This window comes from Heptranchias perlo, chromosome 25, assembly GCF_035084215.1.
Source record: "Heptranchias perlo isolate sHepPer1 chromosome 25, sHepPer1.hap1, whole genome shotgun sequence".
NCBI lineage: Eukaryota > Metazoa > Chordata > Chondrichthyes > Hexanchiformes > Hexanchidae > Heptranchias > Heptranchias perlo.
The window spans coordinates 47,996,620-48,023,704 of record NC_090349.1 but is presented as its reverse complement, the minus strand read 5'-3'; the positions used below and the strand labels follow the sequence as shown (position 1 = coordinate 48,023,704).

The window sequence follows — 27,085 nt, the reverse complement described above, 5'->3', positions numbered from 1 at the left end:
TTCAATTCCCTTTTGAAAGTTACTATTGAATCTGTTTCCACCACGCTTTTCGGCAGTGCATTCCAGATCATTACAACTTCTCGAGACGTTTCTCCTGAATTCCCTATTGGATTTATTAGTGACCATCGTGTATTTACAGCCCCTACTTTTGGTCTCCCCCACAAGTGGAAATATTTTCTCTAAGTCTACCCTATCAAACCCTTTCATAATCTTAATGACCTCCATCAGGTCATCCCTCAGTCTTCTCTTTTCTAGAGCAAAGAACCCCAGTCTGTTCAGTCTTTCTTGATAGGTATAACCTCTCTGTTCTGGTATCATCTTTGCAAATCTTTTTTGCACCTTCTCCAGTGCCTTTACATCCTTTTTATAATATGGAGACTAGAACTGTGCACAGTACTCCAAGTATGGTCTGACCAAGGTTCTATATAAGTTTAACATAACTTCTCTGCTTTTCAATTCTATCCCTCCTAGAAATGAACCTCAGTGCTTTGTTTGCTTTTTTTATGATCTTATTAACCTGTGTCTCTACTTTTAATGATTTGTGTATCTGTACCCCTAGATCCATTTGCTCCTCTATCCCATTTAGACTCTTATTTTCCAAGCAGTATGTGGCCTCCTTATTCTTCCTAACAAAATGCACCACCTCACGCTTATCTATATTGAAATTCATTTGCCAATTACACACCCATTTTGCAAAAGTTTATTAATGTAGTCTTGAATTTTGTCGTAGTCTTCCTCAGTGTTAACTATACCCCTCAATTTGGTGTCATCTGCCAACTTAGAAATTGTACTTCTCATTCACGAGTCCAAATAGTTTATATAAATGGTGAACAACAGTGATCCCAGCATCGCTCCCTATGGTACATCACTGCCCACCTTCTGCCAGTCTGAGTAACTACCCTTAACCCCTACTCTCTTTTTTTATATATATTATACAAAAAAACAGAATCAGTATCGAATTTTTGATGTACAAAATAACCAAATCAATAATTAAATTTAAAATACTTGTATCTTGTATTTTAAAATACCAACTTGATACATGAAAATCTTTAACTGATGCCTTGTCATTTGTTACCTAAGTATTTAATAGCATTAGGTCAATCACTTGGAATCATACTACAATAATATTTAAAGGTTTGCAAATCCCACTAAACTAGTTTTTTTTAACTAGTGGTTACCCTATCTAATAGTTTTCTGAATAATTTTTGATAAATCATTATGAAATTTCATTCAGCCATAAAGTATCTCAATCTGTTATTATCTTTTACTCTGTTAGGTTCAGTATCTCCTCCCAGTAGGTACATCTATTGTACATAGCAGTTAACATTAATATAAAGGAACTATGATGCCTTCAGTGTGGTTTTCAGTGTTGAAATACTTTTTTTATATATCGTTTGGTGTCCAGTGCGTTATTCACTATCCATCTGCCTCTCATTTAAAGCATTGTTCAAATTGACTGATAACTTTGTATTTTTATTCAGACTTGTGTCAAAGGGACATCCTCTGGGACCGATGAAGGAAACCGAGGAACTTCTGAAAGATCAGTCCTCCTACATCGTGATTCCAATAAGATGTCACACGAACAAGCTTGAAATCTGCTGCACTGACTTGGACTTAGAAATGCTATTTTAAAATGTTTGAATTTTTGTTTAATTTCCTATTCAGAGCGCAGTTGTTATATTTCCCATTGATTTTCTTTCTTTAACTTGCACTAATTACATACCTCGTGTGCTAGCTCAAACTTTTCCATATGCCAACTTACATATTTCTCGTGTTTCCTTGGGGATGAGCAGATATGTACGGTATGGAGAAACTTTACACTAATGCTTATTGCAAGTCACTGTTTACCATTTACGTTCTGTTTAGTTACAAATTGCATCATTGTAATTAATTTATCAAAGTATCCGCTGGGCTTGCCTGGTAGCAGATTATGTAGCAGATTATGGGTTTAAATCCCACTCGAGGCCTTGAGTACATAATTGTAAAGGAGCCTCTAGGCAGCAGTGATCACAATATGATTGAATTTCACATTCAGTTTGAGAGAGAGAAGAGTAAGTCTAAGACTAGTGTTTTAAACTTAAATAAGGGCTATTATGAGGGTATGAAGACAGAGCTGGCTAAAGTGAACTGGAAACTTAGGTTAAGGGATTTGTCAGTAGAGATGCAGTGGCAGACATTTAATGAGATATTTCATAACACTCAACAAAGATGCATTCCAGTGAGAAAGAAAGACTCTAGGGGAAGGACGTACCATCCGTGGCTAACTAAGGAAGTTAAAGATAGTATCAAATTGAAAGAAAAAGCATACAATTCTGCGAAGATTAGTGGCAGGTCAGAAGATTGGACAGAATATAAAAAACAGCAAAGAATGACTAAATGAATAATAATGAGGGAGAAATTAGAGTATGAGAGAAAGCTAGCAAGAAATATAAAAACAGATAGTAAGAGTTTCCACAGGTATTTAAAAAGGAAAAGAGTAAGTAAAGTGAGCGTTGGTCCTCTCGAGAGTGAGTCTGGGGAATTAATAATGGAGAATAAGGAAATGGCGGATGAATTGAACAGATATTTTGCGTCCGTCTTCACTGTAGAGGAGACAAATAACATGCCGGAAATAATCGTGAATCAAGAGGTGAAAGGGAGGGAGGAACTGAAAACATTTTCAAACACCAGGAAAAGGGTTTTGAAAAAAATATTAGAACTAAAAGCTGACAAGTCCCCAGGTCCTGACGGACTTCATCCTAGGGTCTTAAAAGAAATGGCTGCAGAGATAGTAGATGCATTGGTATTAATTTTCCAAAAATCCCTAGATTCTGGAAGGGTCCCATCAGATTGGAAAATAGCGAATGTAACTCCTCTGTTCAAGAAAGGATGGAGACAGAAAGCAGGAAACTACAGGCCAGTTAGCTTAACATCTGTCATAGGAAAAATTGTAGAATCTATTATTGAGGAGGTTGTAGCAGGGCACTTAGAAAATCTCAATGCAATCAGGCAGAGTCAACACAGCTTTGTGTTTGACTAATTTATTAGAGTTCTTTGAGGAAGTAACAAGCAACGTGGATAAAGGGGATCCTGTGGATGTGGTGTACTTGGATTTCCAGAAGGCTTTTGACAAGGTGCCACATCAAAGGCTACTACACAAAATAAGAGCTCATGGTGTAGGGGGTAACATATTAGCATGGATAAAGGATTGGTTAGCTAACAGGAAACAGAGAGTAGGCATAAATGGGTCATTTTCAGGTTGGCAAAATGTAACGAGTGGAGAGCCACAGAGATCAGTGCTGGGGCCTCAACTATTTACAATCTATATCAATGACTTGGATGAAGGGACCGAATGTATGGTTGCTAAATTTGCTGATGTCACAAAGGTAGGTAGGAAAGTAAGTTGTAAAGAGGACATAAGGAGTCTACAAAGGGATATAGATAGGTTAAGTGAGTGGGCAAAAATTTGGCAGATGGTGTATAATGTGGGAAAATGTGAACGTGTCCACTTTGGCCAGAGGAATAGAAAAGCAGTATATTACTTAAATGGAGAGAGATTGCAGAACTCTGAGGTACAGAGGGATCTGGGTGTCATAATACATGAATCACAAAAAGTTAGTCTGCAGGTACAGCAAGTGATTAGGAAGGCAAATGGAATGTTGTCATTTATTGCAAGGGGAATGGAATATAAAAGTAGAGATGTTTTGCTCCAGTTGTACAGGGCATTGGTGAGACCACATCCAGAATACTGTGTGCAGTTTTGGTCTCCTTATTTAAGAAAGGACATAATTGCTTTGGAGGCGGTTCAGAGAAGGTTCACTCAACTGATTCCTGGGATGGGAGGATTATCTTATGAGGAAAGGTTGAACAAGTTGGGCCTGTATACACTGGAGTTTAGAAGAATGAGAGGTGATCTTATTGAAACATATAAGATCCTGAGGGGAGTAGAAGGGGTAGATGATGAGAGGATGTTTCCCCTTGTGGGAGAGACTAGAACTGGGGGCCACAGTTTAAAAATAAGGGGCCACCCATTTAAGACGGTGATGAGGAGAAATTTTTTCTCTGAGGGCCGTGAGTCTGTGGAACTCCCTTCCCCAGAGAGCGGTGGAGGCCGGGTCACTGAATATTTTTAAGGCTGAGTTAGATAGATTCCTGATTAACAAGGGAGTCAAAGGTTATAGTAGACGGGAAAGTAGGGTTGAGGTCACAATCAGATCAGCCATGCTCTTATCAAATGTCAGCGCAGGCTCAAGGGGCCGAATGGCCTACTCCTGTTCTTAATTCGTATGTTCGTAATGGAGGCTGACACCATGCAGGATTGAAGGAGTTCAAACATTTTTGCAGGTACATCCTTTGGTTCAGACATTAAAATAAGGCCCAATCTGGTGGTTCAAGTGGCATTATTCAAAGAGCAGAGGTTTTTACAAGTGACCTTTCGAATACTCTTCCCTCACTTAACACTACCAAAAAACAAATTGACCATTCATCTCATTGCTGTTTGTGGGACCTTGCTGTCCAATCTTTCATTGGCTACAGACTCTTGGTATAAACTACACCAGACATTCCAGTATTACAGTCCTGTTAATGGCATTCAAGTTTGAGAAAGTAACTACCTGGGAGTAATTTGGTTATCGAAAATTAGTTTCAGTCATTGGATTAGCTGACAGTGTCTGAGATGTTTTGAAGCATGTATCTTTTATGAATATGCTCAATTACACACTCAGGCAGTCACTTGCACATTATTATAAAAAAGTTCTATGAAAATGTGTTTTTTTTAAAAAGGTATTTCCCTTCAATATGGTACATCTTAACTTGGGAATAGAAGTTCCACAGACCAGCTGCTAATTTATGCTTGAAAGAAAAACTCCAAACACTGAGAATCTGAAATAAAACCCCAAATTCTGGAAATACAGAGCTGGCAACGAGCTTGTGAAATTCAGGTCAAAATTTTGGTTTAAGACCCTATGAGTTTGGAGACGGAATCTCGATCTGAATTGTTCAAGTATTTGTTGTATATTTTAAGTGTTTTAAGTATCTTTGTAGAAAGATGTTTCAGGTGCAATGTTATCAGTGATTTTTATTTTTTTGTATCCCACTGAAGTGTGACCACATCAGTTTAACAGGTTATTGACACCCCTACATTCCAGGTACCTACAATTGCTACAATTACCTTGTAGAATGCAAACTCCTGGCCAGCTGATTCAAAAAGAGGAGGTGATGGGATTATGAGTGTTAGATACTAGGATGTGTTTGAATTAGTTGTACAGCTCTGTGTGCATTGCTTAATGGTAAAACTGCGAGGTAAATTTGGTCAATTCGTTCACAAAATGGAGGTGATAGGAATTACTGGTCGAACCAAGAGACTAGGGTAATACAATTTTATACCATTTACTAATGTGTTGATAATTTTAAAGAAAGGTGGAAATTGTTTCCCTAAGGGTTACATTTTGTTGCATTCAGCTGTGACTGAGTAGGACCGAACCCTGATTGTCTCAATGGCTGAACCATTTCATACTCCATTGCAAACATATTACATTTTCCCTTGTAGCAAAAGATCATATCTTAGGCATTAGAAATTGCATTCCATTTTATGAATTTAACTTGATGCATAAATAAGTAGCAGTGAACATTTACTTAATCTGTAACAACTCATTTCATGGCATTATTACTAATATTGCAACCATGGCAGTGTTCCCACTAAAGTATTCTAAAATATCATTGATTCATCCTTTTTGTTAATCATCCTCTTTTGCTGTGGAAAGTGTATTTTAGGTCACATTTAGGGTATGTTAAATCCCATACCCAAGCTATCGATCAATTATCATTGTTGTCATAGGAACAGCAGGAGGCCATTCAGCCCCTTGAGCCTGCTCCGCCATTCAGTCAGATCATGGCTGATCTGTACCTCAACTCCATTTTCCTGCCTTTGCTCCATATCCCTCGATACTCTTACCCAACAAAAATCTATCGATTTCAGTCTTGAAAATTTTAATTGACTCCCAGCATCCGCAGCCTTTTGGAGGATAGAGTTCCAGATTTCCATTGCTCTTTGAGTGAAAAATTGCTTCCTGATTTCACTCTTGAATGGCCTGGCTCTAATTTTAAGATTATGCCCTCTTGTTCTAGATTTCCTGCACCAGAGGAAATCACCCCTCAACCGTCCAAACTCATTGGAATACAACCCAAGTTTATGCAACCTGTCCTTGTTATTTAACCCTTCAAGCCTTGGTATCATTCTGGTGAATCTGCGCTGCACTTCCTCTAAGGCCAGTATATCCTTCCTGAGGTGCGGTGCCCAAAATTGAACACAGTCTCCAGATGGGGTCTGATCAAGGCTCTGTACAACTAAAGCATAACTGCCTCACTTTTGTATTCCAGCCCCCTTGAGATAAAGACCAACATTCCATCAGCCTTTCTGATTACTTTTTGCACCTGTCATCTACACACCTGACCTGCCAAGAATACTTGTAAAATACAACTAGTAAACCTTTTAATAGACAAGTTTAACTTTTGGATGAATTAAATGTTGCCTTTTTTTTAAAACCTAAAATTGACTGCACCATCAGTAAGAGTGCAACCTTCTTTTTCTGGGCTTCTGGCTGACCTGTCATTGTATGAGGGCAGATGCTCTAAGCATTTTAAATCTAATGTTAGTGGAGCACTGTGACCAGCGGAACTAGGGTTTTGGAAATATTTACCCTAATATATAACAAAAACTTTGTACAATTATTATATATGCCAGGTGAAATAGTTTTCACAAAAGAAACTCCTTTTGGTCTGAAATTTACTGCCAAATGTACATTTTCTGAGTGGTATCCATATCTTTTGTAAAAAAAATTGGTTTGCATATATTTTAATCATTTAATAAAAATTGGCCTTGAATTATTAAAATTCATTCTCTGAATGTGGGTGTCGCTGGCAAAGCTGTCATTTATTTCCCATCTCTAGTTGCCCCTTGAGAAGGTGATGGTGAGCGTTCTCCTTAAACTGCAGCAGTCTGTGTGGTGAAGGTGCTCCCACAATGCTGTCAGGGAGGGAGTTCCAGGATTATGTCCCTGCGACGATGAAGGAAAGTACACGGCTGAATTTACGCTTGCTGATCTTCCAGGAGTCCAGTAGAACGGCCAGAAACTCTTGTATGGGTGGGAGGGTTTGCAGGATCTGCCCACCCCAAATAAGGCTACTGACTGGAGGGGGTGGGGACCCACACTGGGAGCTCCTGCATCTTCAGGCCTAATGGGAGGCGGGTACGCAGAGTGAGATGAGGAATTCTGGCTGTAAGAAGGATTCAAGTGGGTCATAACTTGTGGTGGGGGTGGGGTTTAGGTCAAGGAAATGGGCCGGACCCCTGACACACAGAAAATATAGTATCTGATTCCCTTACCAAAGGGGACGCCTACATCTTTTCTCCATGGAGACCGGACGCTCCCTTGCCCCTCGCGCCCCCTCTCGTGCCCGCGCCCCCTCTCAAACAGTGGATGCTGGAGTTTTCAGCAGTATGGGGCACTTGCTGATCCTGTGGAAATGAGGTGCCCTCATATTGATTACTGTAGCAGGACCATTGCTGGGTCAGTGTAACTTCTGGGAGTTGGATACCTGCCTGCCTACCTTCCCAACCATTCCCTCTCTGTCGTGTATCTACGCTTTTAAGGCATTTGCCCTCTAACAGCAATATTTATTTTGTAAACTGATGTGTTAAAACATTTTGAATAGTTTGTTTTACAAAAACATTGATAAATTAAGTGAGTGAACAAAACTGTGGCGGGTGGATTTCAATGCAGATAAGTGTGAGGTCATCCATTTTTGACCAAAAAAGGATCGATCTGAGTATTTTTTAAATAGTGAAAAGCTTGGAACAGTGGAGGTCAAAAAAGATTTAAGGGTCCATATATACAGATCACTAAAACATAATAGGTAAAGAAAATAATCAAAAAGGCTAATGGACTATTAGCCTTTATAACTCGAGGGCTAGAATATAAAGAGGAGGAAGTTTTGCTGCAGCTACACAAAGCCCTGGTTAGGCCACATCTGGAGTACTGTGTACAGTTCTGGGCACCGCACCTTAGAAAGGATATATTGGCCTTGGAAGGAGCGCAGCGCAGATTCACCCGAATGTTACCAGGGCTCCAAGGGTTAGGGATGGGCAATAAATGCCGGCCTCGCCAGCGACACCCACATCCCATGAACGAATAAAAAAAAATTATGAGGAGAGATTACGTAAACGAGGTTTGTATTCCCTGGATTACAGAAAGTTAAGGGGTGATTTGATTGAGGATTTTGATAGGGTAGGCAGAGAGAAACTTTTTCTGCTGGTGGGGGAGTCTAGGACAAGGGGATCTAACTTTAAAATCAGAGCCAGGCCATTCAGGAGAGACGTTAGGAAACACTTCATACAAAGGGCGGTAGAAATGTGGAACTCTCTCCCACAAAGAGCAGTAGATGCTGGCTCAATTAATAATTTAAAATCTGAGATCGATAGATTTTTGCTAGTCAAGGGTATTATGGGATATGGAGCCAAGGCAGGTGGATGGAGTTAAGATTCAGATCAGGCATAATCTCATTGAATGGCGGAACAGACTCAAGGGGCTGAATGGCCTCCTCCTGTTCCTAATACTCCAAAGTGCAGCCATTAACCTTCAGCCAGGTTACATCCACCTTTACATCAGTCTGTCCAATGCTGGATTGATCAGTAATTGGCCTTTGATTACCCAAGACCTATAGTAAAATGATTGTTAACAGCATCATTGCATCTCAAAATCAATGACTGTGTATGGGCTGACCACAAAAACCTTAACGAACTTATTAAATGTATGTTATCTGGTAGGAACCAACTCAAAATTGTGCCTTATTTTGGCTCTACCACAGCAGGGCCATCTTAGTGACAGGCTCCACTTTGCCCTGAATACTGAAACCCACAGTAAATATACGTTATCTTATTCTGTTGAATGAACCTCACTCTTGTGTCTTGTGCTATTCAATGATAGGAAGTTGATTACATTTTTAATGTATATTTTATGGACCTAATGCTTTCATCAACATTGAAAATAATTAAAGTAATAATTGGTAAATGCTGTCAATTAAATGCATCTTTGTTCAGAAAGCTCTTGATTTAATTTAAACTTGTCAATAATTGATTTCCATTCCCATTTGTCCCTTCACTAAAACACAGTTTGCTAAATTACTGGTTTTCTGAAATGATCCTGCATCAGCTCATTATATACTTTTCCATTTTACTGCCATCGCTATTCTTTGGTTGTTCAGATCGACACCTTATATTGAAATATACAGAACCGTTGTCTTATCCTTTCTTTCCACAGATGATCTCTGCCCTGCTGAATGTTTCCAGCATTTTCAGCTTTTGTTCCAGTTGATGGGATATTCATTTAAACAATACATTTACAGAATTGCTGTTCCTGACCTGAGGTTCTTAAAGTAGTAACGAACATGGTTAAAGGGAAGGTACTAATTAATTAGGAAGGAGCGAGAGAGGAGACTGAGAGCAGAGTGCAGGATCAGCGATAAAAGGAGGAGCAAGAGAGGAGAGAGGAGAGAGAGCGTGGAGAGGGGAGAGAGGTGAAAAAACACCTAAAGTAAATCAGCACAAGGGGAGGAGCAGATTGGTGAGTGTTTTTTTTTGTCGAGATCAGGGACAAGCCTTATATTTATTTCTGGTAAGTTTAAGAACATAAGAACATAAGAAATAGGAGCAGGAGTAGGCCAATCGGCCCCTCGAGCCTGCTCCGCCATTCAATAAGATCATGGCTGATCTGATCCTAACCTCAAATCTAAATTCATATCCAATTTCCTGCCCGCTCCCCGTAACCCCTAATTCCCTTTAGTTTGTAGTCTAATAAATAGAGGCATGGCAGAGCACCTCAGTCCCGTCAAATGCACATCCTGTGCCACATGGGAACTCCAGGATGCTTCCCTGTCCTGGACAACCACAGATGCAGGAAGTGTCGTCAGCTGGAGGAGCTGAAGCTCTGGATTTCGGAGCTTGAGCAGCGGCTGGCGTCACTGCAGTGCATTCACGAGGCTGAGAGCTATGTGGATAGCACGTTTCAGGAGGTGGTCACCCCGCAGCTTAAGAGTGTGCAGGCAGAGAGGGAATGGGTGACCACCGGACAGATAAGACGACTAGGCAGGTAGTGCAGGAGTCCCCTGAGTGCACCTCGCTCTCTAACCAGTATTCAGTTCTGAGTACTGGTGAGGGCGATGGTTCTTCAGAGGTGTACAGCCAGAGCCAAGTCCACGGCACCATGGGTGACTCAGCTGTACGGGGGTGGAGGAGGAAGAGGAAGGTCAGGAAAGCAATAGTGATGGGGATTCCATAGTTAGGGGAGCAGACGGGCGTTTTCGCCAGCCACAGACATGATTCCAGGTATATTGTCTCCCTGGTGCCAGGGTCAAGGATGTTACTGAGCGGCTGCAGAACATTCTGGGGGGGAGGGTGAACAGCCAGAGGTCGTGGTCCATATCGGTACCAATGACATAGGTAGAAAGAGGGATGAGATCTTGGAGGCAGATTTTAAGGAGCTAGGAAAGAGATTAAGAAGCAGGACCTCAAAGGTAGTAATCTCCGGATTACTCCCGGTGATAAGCGCTAGTGAGTATAGAAATAGGAAGATAGAGCAGATAAATGCGTGGATGGAGAGATGGTGCAGGAGGGAGGGGTTTAGATTCCTGGGGCATTGGGACCGGTTCTGGAGGAGGTGTACAAGCCGGACGGGTTGCAACTAAGGGCTGGGATCAATAACCTCGCGGGGAGGTTTGCTCGTGCTATTGGGGAGGCAATAAACTAGCTTGGCAGGGGGATGGGAACCTGACCATAGATTCAGAAGGGAAAAAAGCAGAGCTGGAAATGGAAGACAGAAAATTAGTAAGCGAGTTTGGAAGGCAGAGAAAACAAAGGTCAGATAATAGACAAAAAAAGTGCTTAATGGTATTTACTTCAATGCAAGGAGTCTAGTGAATAAGGCAGATGAGCTGAGGGCACAGATAGACATGTGGAAGTTTGATATCTTAGCTATTACTAAAACATGGCTTAAAGAAGGGCAGGAATGGCAGCTCAACATTTCTGGTTATAGGGTTTTCAGACGAGATAGGGAGGGGGATAAAAAAGGAAGGGGGGGTGGCAATATTAAAGAAACAATTACAGCCATGAGGAGTGATGGTATGTTGGAAGGATTATCAAATGAGGTCATATGGGTTGAGCTGAAGGACAAAAAGGGGCAATCACACTGCTGGGACTGTACTATAGACCCCCAGTCAGAGGGAGATAGAAGAGCAAATATGTGGGCAAATTTCTGAGAAGTGGAAAAACAATAGGGCAGCAATAGTGGGGGATTTCAACAACCCGAATATTAGAGTCATAGAGTTATACAGCACGGATAGAGGCCCTTCGGCCCATCGTGTCCGCGCCGGCCATCAGCCCTGTCTACTCTAATCCCATATTCCAGCATTTGGTCCGTAGCCTTGTATGCTATGGCATTTCAAGTGCTCATCCAAATGCTTCTTGAATGTTGTGAGGGTTCCTGCCTCCACAACCCTTTCAGACAGTGAGTTCCAGACTCCAACCACCCTCTGGGTGAAAAAGTTCTTTCTCAAATCCCCTCTAAACCTCCCGCCTTTTACCTTGAATCTATGTCCCCTTGTTATAGAACCCTCAACGAAGGGAAAAAGCTCCTTAGTATCCATCCTATCTGTGCCCCTCATAATTTTGTACACCTCAATCATGTCCCCCCTCAGCCTCCTCTGCTCCAAGGAAAACAAACCCAATCTTCCCAGTCTCTCTTCATAGCTGAAGCGGTCAAGCCCTGGTAACATCCTGGTGAATCTCCTCTGCACCCTCTCCAAAGCGATCACATCCTTCCTGTAGTGTGGCGACCAGAACTGCACACAGTACTCCAGCTGTGGCCTAACCAGTGTTTTATACAGCTCCATCATAACCTCCTTGCTCTTATATTCTATGCCTCGGCTAATAAAGGCAAGTATCCCATATGCCTTCTTTACCACCTTATCTACCTGTTCCGCCGCCTTCAGGGATCTGTGAACTTGCACACCAAGATCCCTCTGACCCTCTGTCTTGCCTAGGGTCCTCCCATTCATTGTGTATTCCCTTGCCTTGTTAGTCCCTCCAAAGTGCATCACCTCGCACTTTTCCGGGTTAAATTCCATTTGCCACTGTTCCGCCCATCTGACCAACCCATCTATATCGTCCTGCAGACTGAGGCTATCCTCCTCGCTATTTACCACCCTACCAATCTTTGTATCATCAGCGAACTTACTGATCATACCTTTTACATTCATATCCAAGTCATTAATGTAGACCACAAACAGCAAGGGACCCAGCACCGATCCCTGTGGTACCCCACTGGCCACAGGCTTCCAGTCACAAAAACAACCTTCGGCCATCACCCTCTGCCTTCTGCCACTAAGCCAGTTTTGTATCCAAAGTGCCAAGGCACCCTGGATTCCATGGGCTCGTACCTTCTTGACCAGTCTCCTGTGGGGGACTTTATCGAAGGCCTTACTGAAATCCATGTATACCACATCCACTGCGTTACCCTCATCCACACGCCTAGTCACCCCCTCAAAAAATTCAATCAAATTAGTCAGACATGATCTTCCCTTGACAAAGCCATGTTGACTATCCCTGATTAACTGGGATAGAATCAGTGTAAAAGGTATAGAGGGCGCAGAATTTTTAAAATACATTCATGAGAATTCTTTTAGCCAGTACGTAGCAAGCCCAACAAGAGAGGGGGCAGTTCTGCACTAATTTTAATGGAATGAAGTTGGGCAGGTGGAAGGAGCATCACTGGGAGAGCATTTTGGTGGTAGTGATCATAATTCAATTAGACTTAGCATAGTTATGGAAAAGGACAAAGATAGACCAGGGGTAAAGGTTCTCAAATGCAGAAAGGCCAATTTTACTAAGCTGAGATGTGATTTAGCAAAAGTGGACTGGAAACAGTTAGAATACTGCGTACAGTTCTGGTCACCACATTACAGGAAAGTTGTGATTGCACTAGAGAGGGTACAGAGGAGATTTACGAGGATGTTGCCAGGACTGGAGAATTTTAGCTATGAGGAAAGATTGGATAGGCTGGGGTTGTTTTCTTTGGAACAGAGGAGGCTGAGGGGAGATTTAATTGAGGTTTATAAAATTATGATGGGCCTAGATAGAGTGGATAGGGAGGGCCTATTTCCCTTAGCAGAGGGATCAATAAAGGATTTCAGCTATCCTAATATTAACTGGGATACATAAGAACATAAGAACATAAGAAATAGGAGCAGGAGTAGGCCAATCGGCCCCTCGAGCCTGCTCCGCCATTCAATAAGATCATGGCTGATCTGATCCCAACCACAAATCTAAAGAACACAAGAAGTCGGAGCAGGACCCGGCCACATAGCCCCTGGGCCCTCTCCGCCACCCACAGGGCATTGACCGATCCAAACTCAGCTTCATGTCCAATTTCCTGCCCGCTCCCCATAACCCCTAATTCCCTTTACTTCTAGGAAACTGTCTATTTCTGTTTTAAATTTATTTAATGATGTAGCTTCCACAGCTTCCTGGGGCAGCAAATTCCACAGACCTACCACCCTCTGAGTGAAGAAGTTTCTCCTCATCTCAGTTTTGAAAGAGCAGCCCCTTATTCTAAGATTATGCCCCCTAGTTCTAGTTTCACCCATCTTTGGGAACATCCTTACTGCATCCACCCGATCAAGACCCTTCACAATCTTATATGTTTCAATAAGATCGCCTCTCATTCTTCTGAACTCCAATGAGTAGAGTCCCAATCTACTCAACCTCTCCTCATATGTCCGCCCCCTCATCCCCGGGATTAACCGAGTGAACCTTCTTTGTACTGCCTCGAGAGCAAGTATGTCTTTTCTTAAGTATGGAGACCAAAACTGTATGCAGTATTCCAGGTGCGGTCTCACCAATACCTTATATAACTGCAGCAATACCTCCTTGTTTTTATATTCTATCCCCCTAGCAATAAAAGCCAACATTCCGTTGGCTTTCTTGATCACCTGCTGCACCTGCATACCAACTTTTTGATTTTTTTGCACTAGGACCCCCAGATCCCTTTGTACTGCAGTACTTTCCAGTCTCTCGCCATTAAGAAAATAACTTGCTCTCTGATTTTTCCTGCCAAAGTGCATAACCTCACATTTTCCAATATTATATTGCATCTGCCAAATCTCCGCCCACTCACCCAACCTGTCTATATCCCCTTGCAGGTTTTTTATGTCCTCCTCACTCTCTACTTTCCATCCCATCTTTGTATCATCTGCAAATTTTGATATGTTGCACTCGGTCCCCTCCTCCAAATCGTTAATATAGATTGTAAAGAGTTGGGGACCCAGCACCGACCCTTGTGGAACACCACTGGTTACTGGTTGCCAGTCCGAAAATGAACCATTTATCCCAACTCTCTGCTTCCTGTTCGATAACCAATCCTCCACCCATGCCAGAATATTACCCCTAATCCCGTGATTTTTTATCTTAAGTAATAATCTTTTATGTGGCACCTTGTCGAATGCCTTCTGGAAGTCTAAATACACTATGTCCACTGGTTCCCCTTTATCCACCCTATACGTTATATCCTCGAAGAACTCAAGCAAATTTGTCAGACATGACTTCCCCTTCATAAAGCCATGCTGACTTTGTCCTATTAAATTATGCTTATCTAAATGTTCCGTTACTGTCTCCTTAATAATAGACTCCAAAATTTTACCCACCACAGATGTTAAGCTAACTGGCCTATAATTTCCAGCCTTCTGCCTACTACCCTTTTTAAATAACGGTGTTACATTAGCAGTTTTCCAATCTGCCGGGACCTCTCCTGAGTCCAGGGAATTTTGGAAAACTATCACCAAAGCATCCACAATCCCTACTGCCACTTCCCTCAAGACCCTAGGATGGAAGCCATCAGGTCCAGGGGATTTATCCGCCTTGAGTCCCATTATTTTACTGAGTACCATCTCCTGAGTGATTTTAATCGTATTTAGCTCCTCCCCCCCGAGAGTCCCCTGTTTGTCCAGTGTTGGGATATTCTTAGTGTCCTCTACTGTAAAGACTGAAACAAAATATTTGTTCAGCATTTTTGCCATCTCCATGTTTCCCACCATTAATTTCCCGGTCTCATCCTTTAAGGGACCTATGTTTGCCTTAGCCACCCTTTTTCTTTTTATATAACTATAGAAACTCTTGCTATCTGTTTTTATATTTTTTGCTAATTTCTTTTCATAATCTAACTTCCCTTTCTTAATCAATCCTTTAGTTACTTTTTGCTGTCTTTTGAAGAATTCCCAATCTTCTATCCTCCCACAAACAGTGTGGAGGGTATCGAGGGCACAAAATTCTTAAATTGCATTCAGGAAAACCTTTTTTTAGTCAGTTCTGGATTTAGTTTTAGGGAATGAAGCTGGGGAGGTGGAAGGAGTAACAATGGGAGAGCATTTTGGTGGTAGTGACCAAAGTTCAGTTAGATTTAGCATAGTTATGGAAAAGGACAAAGATAGAACAGGAGTTAAAGTTCTCAATTGGGGAAAGGCCAGTTTTACTAAGCTGAGAAGTGATTTAGCGAAAATGGACTGGAAACAGCTACTTGAAGGTAAATCAGTGTCAGAGCAGTGGGAGGCATTCAAGGGGTGATTCAAGGGGGAGATTCAAGGGGTGAAGAGTAAACATGTTCCCACAAAGACAAAGAGTGGGACTGCCAAATCTAGAGCCCCCTGGATGTCAAGGAGCATACAGGGTAAGATAAGGCAAAAAAGGAAAGCTTATGTCAGACACCGAGAGCTCAATACTACAGAAAGCCTAAAGGAGTATAGAAAGTGCAGGGGTGAAATTAAAAAGGAAATTAGAAAAGCAAAGAGAGGGCATGAAAAAATATTGGCAGGGAAAACCCAAAGATACTTTATAAATACATAAAGAGCAAGGGGATAACTAAGGAACGAGTAGGGCCTATTAGAGATCAAAAAGTACCCCATGTGTGGAGGCGGAAGATGTGGGGATGGTTCTTAATGAATACTTTGCGTCTGTCTTCACAAAAGAGGGGGACGATGCTGACATTGTCGTTCAGGAGGAGGAATAAGAAATATTGGATGTGATAAACATAGTGAGAGAGAAAGTATTAAGGGGATTAGCATATTTGAAAGTAGATAAATCGCCACGCCCGGATGAAATGTATCCCAGGCTGTTAAAAGAAGCAGGAGAGGAAATAACGGAGGCTCTGACCATCATTTTCCAATCCTCTCTGGTAACAGGCGTGGTGCCGGAGAACTGGAGGACTGCTAATGTTGTACCGTTGTTTAAAAAGGGAGATAGACCGAGTAATTATAGGCCAGTCAGCCTAACCTCGGTGGTGGGCAAATTATTGCAAACAATTCTGAGGGAAAGGATTAATCGTCATTTAGAAAGGCACGGATTAATCAAGGACAGTCAGCATGGATTTGTTAAGGGAAGGTCGTGTCTGACTAACTTGATTGAATTTTTGGAGGAGGTAAGAAGGAGGGTCGATGATGGTAGCGTGTTTGATGTAATCTACGTGGATTTCCGCAAGGCTTTTTGACAAGGTCCCACGTGGCAGACTGGTCAAAAAAGTAAAAGCCCATGGGATCCAAGAGAATGTGGCAAGTTGGATCCAAAATTGGCTCAGTGGCAGGAAGCAAAGGGTAATTGTTGACGGGTGTTTTTGTGACTGGAAGGCTGTTTCCAGTGGGGTTCCGCAGGGCTCAGTACTAGGTACCTTGCTTTTTGTGGTATATATTAATGATTTAGTTTTAAATGTAGGGGGCACGATTAAGGAGTTTGCAGATGATACAAAAATTGGCCATGTGGGGGTTGATAGGAGGAAAGCTGTAGACTGCAGGAAGATATCAATGGACTGGTCAGATGGGCAGAAGAGTGGCAAATGGAATTCAGTCTGGAGAAGTGTGAGGTAATGCATTTAGGGAGGGCAAACAAGGCAAGGGAATACACAATAAAAATGGGAGGATACTGAGAGGTGTAGAGGAACAGAGGGACCTTGGAGTGCATGTCCACAGATCCCTGAAGGTAGCAAGACAGGTAGATAAGGTGGTTAAGAAGGCATACGGGATAATTTCCTTTATTAGCCAAGGCATTGAATACAAGAGCAGGGAGGTTATGCTAGATATAAAACACTAGTTAGGCCACAGCTAGAGTACTGCGAGCAGTTGTGGTCACCACATTACAGGAAAGATGTAATTGCACTAGAGAGGGTGCAGAGGAGATACATGAGGATGTTGCCAGGACTGGAGTATTTTAGCTATGAGGAAAGATTGGATAGGCTGGAGTTGTTTTCTTTGGAACAGAGGAGGCAGAGGGGAGATTTAATTGAGGTGTATAAAATTATGAGGGGCCTAGATAGAGTGGATAGGGAGGACCTATTTCCCTTAGCAGAGAGGTCAATAACCAGGGGGCATAGATTTAAAGTAATTGGTAGAAGGATTAGAGGGGAGCTGAGGAAAAGATTTTACCACCCAGAGGATGGTGGGGGTCTGGAACTCACTGCCTGAAAGGATGGTAGAGGCAGAAACCCTCATCCAATAAAAAAGGTGCTTGGATGTACACTTGAAGTGCCGCAACCTAAAAGGCCATGAACCAAGAGCTGGAAAGCTGGCACAGACACGATGGGTCGAAATTCCTCCTCCTGTAACGTAGATTTCTATGATTCTATTCTAATTCCCTGCACACTTCCCCATGTAGTCGAATTAATTCTGTGCACACTATCCCGTGTAGTCCAGTTAATTCTGTGCACATTTCCTTGTGTAGTCTAATCAATTGTGTGCACACTTCCCTGTGTAGTCTAATTAATTCCTTGCACACTATCCTGTGTAGTCTGATTAATTCTGTGCACACTATCCCGTGTAGTCTAATTCATTCCTTGCACACTATCCCTTGTAGTTTAATTAATTCTGTGCACACTTCCTTGTGTAGTCTAATTCCTTGCACGCACACTTCCCCATGTAGTCTAATTAATTTCTTGCACACTTCCTTGCACACTTCCCCGTGAAGTCCGATTAATTCCTTGCACACTTCCCCATGTAGTCTAATTAATTCCTTGCACACTTCCCCATGTAGTTTAATTAAAATGGTAATTCATCATTTTATCAAAATGTGAGCTGTCATTTAGATTTTTAAACTCCCCTTTATTCCTTGTCCCATTATAGCAAATTCCATTATTTTACAATGAAAATTGTCTCCAGCACTGATCTTCAGCTCCCAAAGTCACTTACAGTCCTCTTCACTGTTAACCACTCTTCCTATTTTTCTTGTCCACAAGTTTACCGATCCCTGCGGTACTCCACTAGTCACAGTCTGCCAACCTGAAAAAGACCCGTTTATTCCTACTCTGTTTTCTGTCTGTTAACCAATTCTCAATCCATGCCAGTATATTACCCCCAATTCCACGTGCTCTAACTTTGTTCACCAACCTCCTGTGTGGGACCTTATCGAAAGCCTTCTAAAAATCCAAATGCACCACATCCACTGGTTCCTCCTTATCTATTCTACTAGTTACATCCTCAAAGAACTCCAATAGGTTTATCAAACATGATTTCCCTTTCATAAATCCATGTTGACTCTGCCAAATCCTATTATTATTTTTTAAGTGTCCTGTTATCACATCCTTTATAATGGATTCCAGCATTTTCCCTACTACTGATGTCAGGCTAACAGGTCTGTAGTTCCCTGTTTTCTCTCTCCCTCCTTTCTTAATAGACAGGTTAAGTGAGTGGGCAAGAAGGTGGCAGATGGAGTATAATGTAGGGAAATGTGAGGTTATTCACTTTTGTAGGAAGAATAGAAAAACAGAATAATTTTTAAATGATGAGAAACTATTAAATGTTGGTGTTCAGAGAGACTTGAGTGTCCTCGAACAAGAAACACAGAAAGTTAACATGCAGGTACAGCAGGCAATTAGGAAAGCAAATTCTCTGTTGGCCTTTATTGCAAGGGGGTTGGAGTACAAGAGTAAGGAAGTCTTACTACAATTGTACAGGGCTTTGGTGAGACCTCACCTGGAGTACTGTGTACAGTTTTGGTCTCCTTATCTAAGGAAGGATATACTCGCCTTGGAGGCGGTGCAACGAAGGTTCACTAGATTGATTCCTGGGATGAGAGAGTTGTCCTGAGGGGAGATTGAGTAGAATGGGCCTATACTCTCTGGAGTTTAGAAGAATGAGAGGTGATCTCATTGTAACATATAAGATTCTGAAGTGGCTTGACAGGGAAGATGCTGAGATGTTGTTTCCCCTGGCTGGAGAGTCTAGAACTAGGGGGCAGGGGCCGTATGGCCTGCACCTGCTCCTATTTCTTATGTTCTTAACCAATTTCCTATCAGTGCCGCAGCATCACCTTTAACAGATTGCTGACTGTACTGCTGGTGTTGTGCAGGAGCCCGGCTGTTTTTCTGACCTCTGCTGTCCTGTAAATAGAAACTGCAATTGTATCTCTAGACTCACTAATCTGGTTTGGCCGTGAACACCTATTATTCTGACTACAATTTTGCCTTTAAGGAGACGTCCTATAAGGGATTTATACTCACAAGACTGGCTCACTGGTGCAGAGTTTTACACCATGTTCAGAGCCCTCTGCCTCACTATCTAACTCAGGCAGAGAACCAGTGTCTCAGCTGGCGCCTGGGAGGCATTGAACGCTTGAATGCTGAATTCTTTGAGGGATTGTCCTCCAGGGTCTGTTCTTCTGCAGGAGCCTCTTGCTGCTCAGAAGACCATGGAAAACTAGAAAAGGAACAAGAGTTAGGATGGCAGAAGCTAGACATTAGCAGGAGTCTTGAGAATGTAGCTTGCAGATGTAAAGCTTGCTGCATATGGGCTGAGGTGAATGAAGGGATGCAGTGAAATGCAGACACCGGTCACAGCATCACGTTCCCCGACTCGCGTTCCCTGATGCTCATGCCTCTGCCTGGTCCATTGATCTCCAGGGCTTGATATTGGAGACTCCTTCACCCATCTTTGTCCTCTCGCTTTATGCTCTGTCTTGTTTCTGCAGAAAGAGGGGGTGAGAGTTAGTGAGTGGCTGCTGAGAAGGTAAGTGGAGGTGTGTGGGACTTGTGCATGTAGTGTACGTGTTGAGAGCTGGAGAAGAAGCAAGATGGAATGAGGATGGAGAGGTGCTGAATATCAAGTGAGAAAGGCATGCTGGGAGGAGTTGGTGGTTGTGCAAGTGCTCAGATGTGATTGGTGTGCAGTGCGATGAGAGGAAAGGAAGATGTGAATGTGGTTGGAATGAGAAAGAGGTGTTGCATTGTGCCCTTGTGATTGTATGCTGAAGGGTGTGATAAAGGGGAGGGAATTGTTGAGTGATGGGGAAGGGGGTAAAAGGAATGTTGTCAGGGTGTTGAGAGAGGTGAAGAGCTGCAATCACCCTTGCTGCTCTTGCGAGATTATTGAAGCTCTTCTACACTGAAGCCAGGTTCTGGGGACACTGATCCTCTCAGCCACCTCTGTCCAGGCCTGCTGAAACATGAAACAAAGTATTCCATTGGCTGTAAAGCGCTTTGGGAAGTCCTGAGGTCGTGAAAGGTGCTGTATAAATTTCCTGTGGCTGCTGGGAACAGAGCTTGCTTTTAACCAATTCAGGAGTCACCTCTTCCCCATTATCAGTATTTCTGTCATTTCACAGTCGTAGAATCATACAGCACAGAAGGCCCATCGTGCCTGTGCCGGCTCTTTGAAAGAGCTATCCAATTAGTCCCACTCTCCTGTTCTTTCCCCAGAGCCCTGTAAATTTCTCCTTTTCAAGTATTTATCCAATTCCCTTTTGAAAGTTACGATTGAATCTGCTTCCACCGCCCTTTCAGGCAGCGCATTCCAGATCATAACAACTCGTAAAACAAAATTCTACTCGTCTCCTCTCTGGTTCTTTTGCCAATTATCTTAAATCTGCGTCCTCTGGTTACCGACCCTCCTGCCAGTGGAAACAGTGCCTCCTTATTTACTCTATCAAAACCTCTCATTATTTTGAACACCCCTATTAAATTCCTTTTAATGTTCTCTGCTCCAAGGAGAACCCCAGCTTCTCCAGTCTATCCTCATAACTGAAGTCCCTCAAAATTACCTGTGAGTTTATTGTGTGTATCCCTTAGTGGCCCTAGCCCTATCTTACTTTTCTGTTTGTTATTTCTTTTTATATTGATAATTACATTTTGTAGTTCCTCTTTGCTTTCCTAATTGCTTTTTAAAAACTTCTTTCTAACCTCTTTGGATTCCTTTTTGTCATCCTCTCCTTTATTGTCTATGTATTTAATGTATGCCTTTTTTAAAGATTCAATTTTACCCTTTATCTCTTTATTCATCCATGGTGTCTCGTTATTGGCTAGTTTGTTTTTTAATGGAATATATTTCTTATGAATACTATTGATCACTTTTTAAAATATTTCCCATGCTGTTCTATCTCTTGTTTTACAGTTTTTTTTCCAGTTTACCTTCCCTAATTCCATCCTCATCCCCTCATCATTAGTTTTTTTTCCCAGTCTTTTACCTTGGTTTTTGTCTGTCTTATGTCTTTCTAAATCATTATCTTAAACCTTATTATGTTGTGATCACTAGTGCCTAGATGCTCCTCTATGCTTGCTTCTCTTATCTGCTCTGATTCATTTCCCAATATGCTTCTCTATTGTAAACACTGTAGCAAAGTATTTCTTAAGTATCATATTCATTTCCCTGGTCTGTCTATAGATTTCCTCTTCCATTTTCCTCCCATGGAAAAATAGAAACATAGAAAATAGGAGCAAGAGTCGGCCATTCGAACCTTCGGGCCTGCTCCGCCATTCAAAATTATCATGGCTGATCGTCTAACTCAGTACCCTGTTCCCACTTTTTCCCCATATCCCTTGTCCCTTCAGCATTAAGAAATATATCTATCTCCTTCTTGAATACATTTAATGACTTGGCCTCCACTGCCTCCTGTGGTAGAGAATTCCACAGGTTCATCACCCTCTGAGTGAAGAAATTTCTCCTCATCTCGGTTCTAAATGGCATACCCCGTATCCTGAGACTGTAACCTCTGGTTCTGGACTCCCCAGCCATCGGGAACATCCTCCCTGCATCTAGTCTGTCTGGTCCTGTTAGAATTTTATATGTTTCGATGAGATCACCTCTCATTCTTCTAAACTCTAGTGAATATAGGCCTAGTCGACCCAATCTCTCCTCATACGTCAGTCCTGCCATCCCAGGAATCAGTCTGGTAAACCTTTGTTGCACTCCCTCCATGGCAAGGACAACCTTCCTCAGATAAGGAGACCAAAACTGCACACAATACTCCAGATGTGGTCTCACCAAGGCCCTGTATAACTGCAGTAAGACATCCCTGCTCCTGTACTCAAATCCTCTTGCAATGAAGGCCAACATACCATTCACCTTCCTAACTGCTTGCTGCACCTGAATGCTCGCTTTCAGCGACTGGTGTACAAGGACACCCAGGTCTCGTTGCACCTCCCCTTTTCCCAATCTATCACCATTCAGATAATAATCTGCCTTTCTGTTTTTACAACCAAAGTGGATAACCTCACATTTATCCACGTTCTACTGCATCTGCCATGTTTTTGCCCACTCACCCAACTTGTCCAAATCACATTGGAGCCTCTTTGCATCCTCCTCACAGCTCACATTCAATCCCAGCTTTGTGTCATCTGCAAACTTGTAAATGTTACATTCAGTTCCCTCATCCAAATCATTGATATATATTGTGAATAGCTGGGGCCCAAGCACTGATCCCTGCGGTACCCCACTAGTCACTGCCTGCCACCCGGAAAAAGACCCGTTTATTCCTACTCTCTGTTTCCTGTCTGTCAACAATTCTCAATCCATGCCAGTATATTCCCCCCAATCCCATGTGCTTTAATTTTGCACACTAGCCTCTTGTGTGGGACCTTATCAAAAGCCTTCTGACAATCCAAATACACCACATTCACTGGTTCTCCCCTATCTATTCTACTAGTTACATCCTCAAAAAACTCCAGTAGATTTGTTAAGCATGATTTCCCTTTCACTAACCCATGCTGACTTTGTCCAATCCCACTAATGCCCTCCAAGTGTTCTGTTATCACATCTTTTATAATGGACTCTAGCATTTTCCTCACTACTGATGTTAGGCTAACTGGTCTGTAATTCCCTGTTTTTTCGCTCCCTCCTTTTTTAAATAGTGGGGTTACATTTGCCACCCTCCAATCTGTAGGAACTGTTCCAGAGTCTATAGAATTTTGGAAGATGATCACCAATGCATCCACTATTTCCAGGGTTACTTCCTTTAGTACTCTGGGATGTAGATTATCAGGCCCTGGGGATTTGTCAGCCTTTAGCCCCATTAATTTCCCTAGCACTTTTTTTTACTAATACTGGTTTCCTTCAGTTCCTCCCTCTCACTAGACCCTTGGTTCCCTAACATTTTGGGGGGGTTATTTGTGTCCTCCTTTGTGAAGACAGAACCAAAGTATGTGTTTAATTGTTCTGCCAATTCTTTGTTCCCTATTATAATTTCCCCCATTTCTGACTGTAAGGGACCGACATTTGTCTTCACTAATCTTTTTCTCTTGACATATTTATAGAAGCGTTTATAGTCAGTTTTTATGTTCCCTGCTAGTTTACTCTCATTCTATTTTCCCCTCTTAATCAATCTCTTTGTCCTCCTTTGCTGAATTCTGAACTGCTCCCAATCCTCAGGCTTGCCGCTTTTTCTGGCAATTTTTTATGTCTCCTCTTTGGATCTAATACTCTCCGTAATTTCCTTTGTAAGCCACGGTTGAGCCACCTTTCCTGTTTTATTTTTGCGCCAGACAGGAATGAATAATTGTTGTAATTCCTGCACACGTTCTTTAAATATTAGCCATTGCCTATCCACCGTCATCCCTTTTAGTAAAGTTCCCCAATCTATCATAGCCGACTCGCACCTCATACTTTCGTAATTTCCTTTATTTAGATTCAGGACCCTAGTTTCGGATTCAACTACTTCACTTTTCATCTTAATGAGGAATTCTTTCATGTTATGGTCGCTCTTCCCTAAGGGACCCCGCACAACAAGATTGTTAATTAATCCTTTCTCATTACACAATACCCAATCTAGGATCGCCTGTTCTCTAGTTGGTTCCTCAACGTATTGGTCTAGAAAACCATCACGTACACACTCCAGGAATTCCTCCCCCACTATTATTGCTAATTTGGTTTGACCAATCTATATGTAGATTAAAGTCACCCATGATTATAGTTGTACCCTTCTTGCATGCGTCTCTAATTTCCTGTTTAATGCCCTCCCCTACATCTCCACTACTGTTTGGGGGCCTATAGACAACCCCCACCAATGTTTTCTGCCCCTTGGTGTTTCTTAGCTCCACCCATACAGATTCCACATTGTGATTTTCCGAGCCAATATCCTTCCTCACTTGCATTGATTTCCTCCTTTACTAACAACGCTACCCCACCTCCTTTCCCTTTTTGCCTGTCCTTCCTAAATATTGAATACCCCTGGATGTTCAGTTCCCATCCTTGGTCACCCTGCAGCCATGTCTCCGTAATCGCAACTATATCATAACCGTTAATATCTATCTGCGCTGTTAATTCATCGACCTTATTGCGAATGCTCCGCGCATTAAGACACAATGCCTTTAGACTTGTCTTTTTAAGATTACTAGTCATCTTAGTTTTATTTTGCACTATGGCCCTATTTGTTTTTCGCCCTTGTTTTCTCTGCCTTCCACTATTGCTTCTTCCCTTTCTGTCTTTTGTTTCTATCCTTGTTTCCCCCTCCTCTGTCTCCCTGCTCAGGTTCCCATCCCCCTGCTATTCTAGTTTAAACCTTCCCCAACAGCACTAGCAAACACCCCCGCGAGGGCATCGGTCCCGGTCCTGCTCGGGTGTAACCCGTCACGCTTGTACAGGTCCCACCTTCCCCAGAACCGGTCCCAATGTCCCAGGAATCTAAATCCCTCCCTCCTACACCATCCCTGCAGCCACCCATAATTAGGGGGTCTGTTGTACAATGCCATTAATGGCACGATCCCATTTTATCTTTGATCTCTAATCATATCGACTCTGTCTGAACCTCCTCTCCCCAGCAGGTAGTCTCTCCTTCACCAATATTGCCACTCCTCCTTCCTTTCTTACCTATTCTGTCCCTCCTAAATATATTAGAACCCAAAATATTTATTTTTGTTTCCTGCATAGTTTGCAGCCAATGTTCTGTTGGTGCTACTAAATTTATATCTTCCTATGACATGACTGCTTCTAATTCCCCCACATTATTTCCCACACTTTGAACACTGCAATACTGCAGTTTTATCTTCTTTGCGTATCTAATGCTACTCCTTTTCCTTGATTTATTTTGTCCGAGTTAGCGCCTCATTCCCTTATCTCAGTCTTTTCCTGCATAGACCTGGCAGATTTCATTATCCTCGTCTGCTCCTTTTATTCGTTCTACAATCTACCCTTTTTAATAAGTTCTTTTGGTTGGTACATTTACCTCATCTAGTTCCACCTTCTTTCCTTGCTCTTTGATTGCTTTTATTTTCCCTGCTCCCTGCCTTCCTACTTTAAATACTCTTCAGTCCCCTTTTTGTCCATTTTGCCAGTTCATTTGCTCCCTCCCTGTTCAGATGTTGCCCAACGTTGCAGAATAACTACCACCTTCTCCAGAACTGGTGCAACACCCCATAGAATGGAATCCTTCTCACTGAAACCACTGCGTTAGCACATGTTCAGCTCCCTAATCGTCCCATCCATCCCTGTTCTAGCCTGGGGCTGGATGAGTAATCCAGAGTTTTCCACTCGTGAAGTTCTGCTCCTGAACTTGCTTCTTCATCTCCTAAACTCCTTTTCATAGAGTCATACAGCACAGAAGGAGGCCATTCGGCCCATCATGCCTCTGTGAAAGAGCTATCCAATTAGTCCCACTCCCCCTACTCTTTCCCTACAGCCCTGCAAATTTTTCCTTTTCAAGTATTTATCCAATTCTGTTTTGAAAGTTACTATTGAACCTGCTTCCACCGCCCTTTCAGGCAGCGCATTTCAGATCCTCATAGCTCACTGCGTAAAATAAAATTTCCTCATCTCTCCTCTGGTTCTTTTGCCAATTACCTTCAATCTGTGTCTTCTGGTTACCAACCTTCCTGCCACTGAAAACCGTTTCTCCCTATCTACTGCACGGAGTGCAGTGGAGCACAGAGTGAACAGCTGAGAGTTTGGTGAGTGTGGGAGTTCGGTGAAGTGGGGGAAGGAGGTGCTGCTTTTCCTTGCTTTTCCTAACTTTTTCCCCAGAGCGGCGGTGGACCTGAGCAGCAGAAGACTGAGAGTGGGGATAAAAGCAGCAGCAGACCTGCAACAAGAGACAACTACTGTGCGATGTCGCAGGCAAGGCAGGAGAGTCCGAGAGGTGAGGACAGTATAAAAGGAGACCCCGAGAGCGGGAGGAAAGTCTGAGAGGTGAATGCAGGGTAAATTTAAGGCAAGTCATGGCAGCAGAGCTCGCACCCGTGATATGCTCCTCCTGCACTATGTGGGAAGTCATGGACACTACCAGTGTCCCTGGTGACCATGTGTGCAGGAAGTGTGTCCAGTTGCAGCTACTGGCAAACTGCATTTCGGAGCTGGAGTTGCGGGTGGATTCACTGTGGAGCATCCGCGATGCTGAGACTATCGTGGATAGCACGTTCAGTGAGGTGGTCACACCGCAGGTAAAGATTACGCAGGCAGAAAGGAAATGGGTGACCGCCAGGCAGAGTAAAAGGACCAGGCAGGTAGAACAGGAGTCCCCTGGGGCCATCTCCCTCTCAAACAGATATTCTGCTTTGGATACTGTTGGGGGAGATGGCTTATCAGGGGAAAGCAGCAAGAGCCAAGTTCGTGGCACCACGGGTGGCTCTGCTGCACAGGAGGGGAGGAAGAAGAGTGGCAGGGCTATAGTGATAGGGGATTCAATTGTAAGGGGACCAGATAGGCGTTTCTGCGGCCGCAAACGTGACTCCAGGATGGTATGTTGCCTCCCTGGTGCTAGGGTCAAGGATGTCACGGAACAGCTGCAGGGCATTCTGGAGGGGGAGGGTGAACAGCCAGTAGT

The 27,085-nt window shown here is 42.8% G+C and overlaps 1 protein-coding gene across 2 annotated transcripts in view; it reads left to right on the top strand.

Moving 5' to 3' along the window:
* The window catches only part of scarb1 (scavenger receptor class B, member 1), a 177,698-nt gene extending 168,651 nt beyond the window's left edge, over window positions 1-9,047 (top strand). For both annotated transcript variants that reach the window (XM_068006246.1, XM_068006245.1), the window contains one exon: window positions 1,482-9,047. In XM_068006246.1, coding sequence (XP_067862347.1) covers window positions 1,482-1,592 — 111 coding nt within the window. In that variant the 3' untranslated portion in view covers window positions 1,593-9,047. The remainder of the gene's footprint in view (window positions 1-1,481) is intronic.
* The last annotated feature ends 18,038 nt before the right edge of the window (window positions 9,048-27,085 follow it).